Below are 8,722 nucleotides of genomic sequence, written 5' to 3'. Positions count from 1 at the left end.
AGTGGTTGGCCGTCAGGACCAGCAAGGCCTTCTCTACTGGACTAAACTTGATCAGACTTTACATTTTACATATTACATTTTAATAGATCTTTCTGCATAAAATTATTTCCTCGGGTGAGCTGCTGATGTAAGTTTCTGTTTGAGTTTCTATCCAATTCAATTTCTGTTGTCACATCGTGTATTGTCATAAAGAATGAAAGCACAAATGAACAGAGCAGACTCGTGTTAGATTCAAATCTATGTTGCTTTAAACAATTGGGATTTGGCTACATGAGCCCTCTAGAAGACGTCCAATTATGTCGCCATTTTCATGTCCTTCGATTGGATGGTCAGAGAACGCACTAGTCAGAGATCTCAACCCGCTTCTGTAGCAAAAACTCCAATATAATTGTGAGGATTTAATAGCTGTTTTTTAATTCCACAATGACTGACCGTAGAGAAGAAATTGATTTGGTCGCAGACACACTTACAAGGACATTTACAAGACAGAGTTTTGAAAAAAACTGGACGTTGTGAGAAAAGGATGGCCGAAACACTTTTTTATGAACCATTTAGACCGCAGTGTTTTCTTTTGTGTAAAATTTACACAAACACATTTGCTTTAATTACAAATTTCCAGGAAAACCGTAATGCACTGAGAAAATACACGAAAATGCCTCTGCTAGAGATGATGTATATGGGCAGTGCAGCTGTGGCTGCAGTGAAAGCAAACTTGTTGAATTGTGTTTATTGGGTTTATTGCTTCATGGCATTAATTCTATTCTCGCTGCATAAGATACCCATCTGTGATGCAGCGCTTTGTTATACTGTGTTTTTGTATAATATTTATGCTTTCCATAGCTGCGAAGTCATAATGATGGTATTAAGAGGTGGATTGGTTCAGGTAGGACAGCACTGAAGGCCTCGGTGTGAAAAGCACGGCCTAACACCGATTTACATGTATCATATGTATTAGGTTGACAAACTGCTGAGTGTACTTCCGCTTGTTTTAATCTTACATGGAATTACTTCTAACTGAACAGAATTAAATTTTTCCCAGTAGAGGAGCTCAAATGTGTTTGACTTGTATAAAAAAAAAAATCTGAACTCATCAAACTCAGATTGGTCTTTGGGCCTGTTGTGTCATACACTTTATTGCCAAAAGTGTTAGGCCATCTGACTGTTACACAGTGTTGGAGGCACTCAATTGTACAGGACATCTTTAGATGCGCTATAATACAATTTAGCATTTTCTAGAACTTGGAAACCCAAACCTGTTCCAGTGAAGTGAGCCACTCTGTCAGCCATCTTTCTACCAGTAACTGTGTGTCTGTCATTCTGTTCTCTCTCTCTCTCTCTTTCTTTTTTTCAACTATCTTCAAGCGTATATTAAAAAAAAATGCACCACTGGCTTTGTCAAGACACCAAATTTTGTCATGACAAATTATGAAACAGTACAGTCAGTTGAGTTGCCTTTTTAAGCATAATCTTTTAGTCTGGTTTCATTTCGAGTAAGTTTCCCTACATTACCCACAATCCAGTTTCTAACTGCAGATTCCTCTCTACCTAAATAGAGCAATGCAGTGGTGCTCTAGTTTCTTCTAACACCTGTACACTTTGCTCTATGAGAAAAAGTGTCAAAGTATTAACATTCCTGCTAAGACTACAGTCATCTTATAGATTATTAACTTGCTGAGACGAGTTTTAGAACAGTTATAGAAGTTTTCATTAATATGAAATGTAACCTCGCTGGAAAATGGTGAGAAAAGAATAGAATCTCTTAGCTTTTTGTTTCTAGGAAAAAGATCTAAAGAAATCTAATGGATATTCCTCATGTATAACATCATTGAAAGTTATTTTCCTGTTATATACAACTGTTGCTGTACATTGCACCATGACATCCGAGGGTCACATTTCTCACAGGAATATTGAAAATGCAGTTTTCAACCATTTATCATTAGAATCATCAAGCATATCACATATATTTCAGTATAAACCCATGACATATTTAATGTAGGTCTATCTGAGGGTTTCCTGCAACTATACATTTATGTTTAGTCACATTTACATTTACAGGGAGGTGGTAGTTTAGTGGTATAGGCATTGGAAAGTGTTTAAATTCCAGCCACACCAAGTTAAAATCCCAGCCACATGAAGCTGGACCCCTGAGCAGGACTGTAACCCCTAATTGCTCAGTTGTATGAATGAGATAAATGTAAGTCACACTGGATATGGGTGTTTGCCGAATTCCATAAATGTAAATGTTAAGTGAAGGCCAATCATTGATCATTCACATTACAAAGATGTAAATAATGTAATCTATTACTGAAAAACCACACAATTTAACAATACAAGATCTATAGGACCAAGCTTTATTTCAGTTCCTTTTCAATACAAATGAAGTAACAAAAGTATGTGCGCTATTATAAGACTGCTGATGTCACTGTACAAGTGTCTGCATTACATTTGGTCGATGCCAGTATTGTATTTTGTATTAATTTTTCATCAGGTTTCAGTAGGTTTTACAGACTCCGTTCCAGCTCCTTCTGCCTTCTTACACTCCTGACATACATGTGTGCAGTGTCTGCAGAAAAACAATCATAAGAATAATCAAAATACTTTATTGACCCCATAGGGAAATTGTTTAAAAGCAGAAAAAAGCAAAGCGCTATACGGCAAAACATTAGGAACCTTGCTTAAAGTCGTGTTTTAATAGATATTAACTTAACCGACAATTGTACTATTGTATATTGTGTATGGGCAGTTTGGTCAGGTTTGTGAGCTAAGTGCTTTGTGTTTTAATAATAGGATTTGCTAAAAAAAAACACACAACAACAACAACAACAGTGTTTTAGGGGGAAAAATAAATGAACATCGGCTACAAATTGTAAAAAACTAAATTGGAATATACTTTTGGACAAATAAAATGGCAAAAATGCACGAAATGGAAAATGCGAAGCTTTAAAAGGTATGAACAACAAATCATTGGTAAGGAAATGAGTAAGAATTAAATAAATAGTCGAGATCTTGCCCTGTTCTATCAATTCTGCTTCTATTATCAGCTTGGTATAAGTCAGGTCCCTGATGAGCTGCGTTAGGTGCGACACATTACTGAATAACAACTCGTCTTAGTATAACTTTTGGGTGAAAGATGACTATAGAAGTGAATTTCCCTGTTTTTACTGTAGCTTTTCTACTCAAACAGTTCACTGCAGCAAAAATTAATTAGTAAATAGAGGCACAAGAGAGTCTCAAGAGTGTTTCATCATTATAAGTTTGGCCTATGTAGTGTAGTGAAATCCACATTATTACTTGCCTGTGTCCATGACCTCCAAACCCTGGACCCCAGCCTGGGCCAAAGCCTTTGCTGAACTCCGGTCCCAGCTTTTTTTGAAACTTATCTCTACATGTTCCCATGTAAGAAGCCTTTCCCACTAGGTAACCAACAAGACCTGCCACTGGAATAAACGGTGCACAGATTCAATTATTACTGCATTCATTACACCATGAAGCCTCAATTGCTCTCAATGGTAACTTTAGTATCATAAAAAGAAGAGATTATTCCCTCAGAGTAACTGATTCCTCATTCCTTATTGTAAATGAGAGAAATTGTGTATGCAAAGAGAGAGAAAGTGTACTTGCATCCTATTATTAAGCTGCTGAAGAGTCTTTATCAATTTGGATAATGTAAAACAATGATTTCTTAGATTAACAAATAAAATTTATATTGTAACTACCTATGGAATAAACTTAGCTACATTTGGACTTAAAAAGAAAATCACACCAATCTATAGCCTGAGAAAGAAAGCTGGAAATGAAGATATAGATATTTGTAATGATCAAATGTATAATCCTATCACATGTTAAATTCAATCTGAATGAATATACAGTAGCTGTTTTTACACATATCATTTTGTTAGTGTCTTTCCACAATCAACGTATGTGACATATGCCCTTTAGTTCATTACATACAGTATATAGTATATAGAGTCTGTGTATAAGTAAAGAGGCACCTACAGGAAGGTGTGGAGGTAAAATCGGTTTAAGGTGTGGTTCTGTTGGTGTTGAACAGGGATCAGTATCTGTGTACAAAGGTGCATTTGTAATCGGCGTAATAATGCAGCTTTCATATACTGCAAAAAGTCAAAAGCGGTGTTTATTTAAGTGTGTGTGCGATTCCTTCTCCTCACAAGCAGGTTTTCGGCGAAAGAGTAATGTTCCTTAATAAAAAAATTTAATAAATCTAAATTTACAAAATTTAATAAAATCTATGTGCATTGGTATTTTTTTTTGTTTGTTTGTTTTTTTTAAACCAATGTCATTTCCTTTGGATAAGAACTTACATGCTAGTTTAGGGAATGGTCCAAATCGCTTTGATCGTTTCCAAACCCCTGTTACAAACAAACACATAATAAACAGCATAAATACAATTACATTACACAAAATCTTCTCCTCTTTTTCTTTTTTATCAAATGAATTGAGTTGATCGCTCAGAAAATATCTGTAGACTGCAAAAATAAATAAATTACCATTGTAGATTAGACCACCAGTGATAGCCATGCTTCCAAGTGAGAGTGGAAGTGCTGGGGGAGAAAATAAGGGTAAAAATTAAAATCATAAAAAGCACAAACAATCCAGATTTCTGCAACATTTATACAGTCAGGAAGTTTCTCTTCCATAGTCAGAGTCCAAGGCCAGAGTCTACAGCTGCCAGCCATTATAGGGAAATAGTACACACACACACACACACACACACACACACACACACACACACACTCACGTGCAGCTAAACGAACCAACTGAAATCCTTTAATGAAATGTTTAGACTAAAATTAATGCATTTAATTGATCTGATCCTGTATTCGTATGTTAATGCATACTTAAACTAAATAAATAATTTACTATTCATTTTAATCACATTACAAAAATTCAAGGGAGCAATTTGAGTAATACGTCATAATAGTATTTTATTTTATTTTTTTTTACCTCTGTACCAAAAGCTCTCCTCTTGGCACTCCTTCCAGATCTGCGTCACCTCAGGTAAATGTTTGTCCCCTATGGGACACTGATGTCAATAAAATGGCACCAAGAGAAGATCAGAAAGAAAACATTAATCATCTTAAAGTTCTTTCGACGCAGTTTGAGGAGCTTCTTAAATAAAACTAAGGAACGTTTCAGATATAAAATCTAAGCCTAGTGTACGTCGCCACGCTGATGAACACTTGACATCAATCAAAATTTTGTATATAGCAGTATCGGTATCTGCAGACATTGAGGTATGTGCAAACTAAATTATAATACATTTCCAAAAGTATTTGCACTCCATAACCTTTACACTCCTGTGGTTTCCTTTCATTAGAGCTAAGAGGCCCAAACCTGTTCTAACAAAGATAATTGTGTAGGTTGGTTTTCTATGGTGGAGCTTTATAGTTTCCCACCATCTGAACTAAAAGGTCCAAGAAGGTGCCTTCAGACTTTCTGTTAAAGGTACTAACTCTACACTAACATATACTACATGCTAGGATGTAAAACTGGTATTAACCTGGTGCAAAATTTCAAAATACACCATTCAATATGATGGAAATTCTTGATAAACTGCATGTCCACATGTCTCACTCAAACCCTTACATTACCTCCTCTATGCAATCAATAGTGCAGTTTTAAGAGCTGGTTCTATGTCAGTCTCTCAAACTTCAACACAGTTACTACCATTGTTTGACTTTTGTACTTACTCTACCTTTTTTGCTCCTTTTTGCATTCCTCCTGCATTCTCTGGTATTTCAGACGTCATATTTCGTCCTGGTTGTAAAGAACAATCAAACTCTCAGAAGACTTTCACCTTGCTCAGGCCTACTTTTCTTTAATGTGTTTGAGGTTGAGCCTTTTTAGCTCAGTTATAACAAATACTTCTGCCTCTCTACCTCTTTGTGTAAAAACACACAGTAGGCCCTTCCCACAAGTGAGGCCCTCCCTGGCCTGCTGCAGTTTTGAATTACTAACAGTAGAGGGGGTGCACAAGGTCACAAAGTCTAATTTGCTCAATTCCCTGTTCTGACTGAACTAGAGCAAGAAAGAATCACCAAACTGTGCTGTAAAATGACTGATACCCTCATCCCTTGCATCGTATACCGTAATTATTCAATTCAATTCAATTCAATTCATTTTTATTTGTATAGCGCTTTTAACAATGAACATTGTCTCAAAGCAGCTTTACACAGATAATGTGGTGATTAAATGTAAATATGTTCTTTGTAAGTATGTTTGTCCCTGATGAGCAACTGTGGCAAAGAAAAACTCCCCGAGATGGCATAAGGAAGAAACCTTGAGAGGAACCAGATTTAAGAGGGAACCCATCCTCATCTGGGTTGCACCAAATGTCCATTTGAAGCATATATACAAAGTTGCGGGGTACAGTGATGACGATCAGAAGCAAACTGCACTCCCGAGTCAGTGCAGCAGACCGCCAAAACCAAGTACAGTCCAATCCGTCCTCAAAACCACCTGTTCTACTCCGGAATTATATGGAACCACCCAAGGTGTTGATGAGAGACCGTCCCAAGCTGCACAGAAGTGTGAAGATCCACGGAGGGGAGAGGGGCAGGAACAGTGGTCACTGGAGCCTCAGGAGCATGTTTAACTCGACCGAGAGAGAGAGAGGAGAGAAAGAGGGTGACGGAAGAGAAGGATATGGATTATTAAGTGTAACTATTGGTGTATGAAAGTTAATGTCACTGTGCAGTTTGGACTCCGGCAAGACTCGCTATGGCAGCATAACATAAATTATGTTTCCTTTCTAAATTTAGCACTTGACCCGGGATTTATTTTAACTTCCTCGTCTCCTCATCTCAACCACACCAATATGAAGTCTAGACCACACAGGTTGTGGGCATGACCACATGCAAAAAAAAAAGCCAATACGTCATTGCCGTCATGTCTCTTTGTCAACATTCACAACTTATCGTGTAGGTCCTTGCAGTTCTTTCAGATCTTTCAATAAATTGGGCCCTTGGGGTTTGGCAATGTGTATATCCTGGTGTGTAATAAGAAAAAAAAAACTGCATGCTTCTGGACAACTCAACAGACAAAAGACTGTCCATCAAAACAGGTACTTTGAGGTTCCTTGCCCGATGTCAGCTTGGAGTAATTTTAATCACTGGCCTTATCAATGCTGTGTACCCAGCTTTATAAATCTGTACATTCCAGACAATAATATACATTATATGGCCAAAGGTGTATGGACACCAGACAATATCACACACACACCAATGTAGATTGTTTAAACAATTTAACATTTAGCTTTTTCAACCTGTCCCAGCATGACAATTCCTCTCTACAAACTCTACACAAATCAAAGTTGATGCACACATACTGTGTTAAAGCTGCAATGTAAGTTCTCAGGTGTGCTCCAAAGAGCCCTGGCCTCCACCCCACTGAACACTTACTGAACCCCAAACCTTCTCACCAACATCACTGCCTGATATCAGTAATACTCATGTTTACTCATTATTCAAAAAATCCTCTCAGCCTCAGCTTTTTATAACAACAAAGCAGGCAGTAAACCTGGAATAGAAGGTTTTTACAAGAAATATGGGTGATCAGGTGTCCACATACATATATTGGCCATATGGTGTATGTGAACCATAAAACCAATTGATTTCCTTTTCACAAAATATTCTAGAACTAAGATAGAAAGTGATCCAATGTCTACTTAAGGAAGAAAGAAGGTTGTGGATTTGTCCAAGGCATCACTGCATTACTGTCTATCACAATCATTATTGTCATTTACAATTATTGTCCAACACAATCAGTCTGGGGACGTGGTTTAGGCTCTGGATTACTGATCGGAATATCAGGGGTTTAATCCCCGGTATCACCAAAGCTGCCACTGTTAACTCAATATTTTTAAATTTAATTATGCTCTAAAGTACATGTGACAAGTATAAAACACCTTTCTTTTTCTTATTTCAATCACAGTCAGAACAGAGACTATATAGTATCAATACTATATAGATAGACAGCTACATTCATCACTCACTTTATTAGAAACATTCATGCAATGATCAGTCAGTCATCAATTCAAGTAGCTTTAATTGTCATTTCCATCATATACACTATTCACTATAGTCAATATTTAGCATGCTACATCCAGCTGAAATTTATCTTTAGCTCTTCAGGTTACAGTTAGATTGCTGAGAGTCGTTTATATAAATTATTTGATTATTTATTATTATTTATTATTGATTCTTACGTTACATGGATGACCTGAACCCTTTTATACATAGATTATTCTTAGATTATATTTAAGAGACAACGTAAATGTCCATTATATAAGAACGAATGGAATATCATTAGAAAAAATGTATAAAATGATCTAATGCAGACGTTTCTGAGCGGCCAATTAGGTTTACATTTCACTGAGTTGGATTCTGTATATAACCATGTTTGTGACAAATAAAAATCTTGAAATCTCAAAATGAATAGATGAAATTTACAATTAATATTTTTTAAAAGGTATAAAATTAACACTTGATGACTACATTATACAAATTTAAAAAATGTATAGTATTTTTGAGCAAAATATTAGAATGTTTACATGGAGCAGGTGATGACAGTGAATAAAAATATATTTTCTACATTTAAAAAAGATGAAAAATATTCATTTTAATAAGGTATTCAGTTAAAAAAGTGTAATCTGTTGATTAAAGCCTCGTTTCCGATTTTGTAATGAAAGTCTGAGATACCA

The 8,722-nt window shown here is 36.2% G+C and overlaps 1 protein-coding gene across 1 annotated transcript; it reads right to left on the bottom strand.

The window, feature by feature from the left end:
- Nucleotides 1-2,335: 2,335 nt before the first annotated feature.
- Nucleotides 2,336-5,928, bottom strand: ociad2 (OCIA domain containing 2). Its single transcript, XM_046835875.1, has 6 exons — nucleotides 5,717-5,928; nucleotides 4,966-5,044; nucleotides 4,509-4,562; nucleotides 4,323-4,370; nucleotides 3,296-3,437; nucleotides 2,336-2,563 (listed from the first exon to the last, which is right to left on the bottom strand). The coding sequence occupies exons 1-6, from the start codon at nucleotides 5,768-5,770 to the stop codon at nucleotides 2,485-2,487; spliced, it is 456 nt and encodes a 151-aa protein (XP_046691831.1). The 5' UTR covers nucleotides 5,771-5,928; the 3' UTR covers nucleotides 2,336-2,484.
- Nucleotides 5,929-8,722: the final 2,794 nt, after the last annotated feature.

The sequence above is a fragment of the Silurus meridionalis genome, chromosome 23 (genome assembly GCF_014805685.1).
Source record: "Silurus meridionalis isolate SWU-2019-XX chromosome 23, ASM1480568v1, whole genome shotgun sequence".
Classification (NCBI taxonomy): domain Eukaryota; kingdom Metazoa; phylum Chordata; class Actinopteri; order Siluriformes; family Siluridae; genus Silurus; species Silurus meridionalis.
The sequence above is the reverse complement of the archived record's forward strand: the minus strand, read 5'-3'. Positions and strand labels throughout refer to the sequence as shown.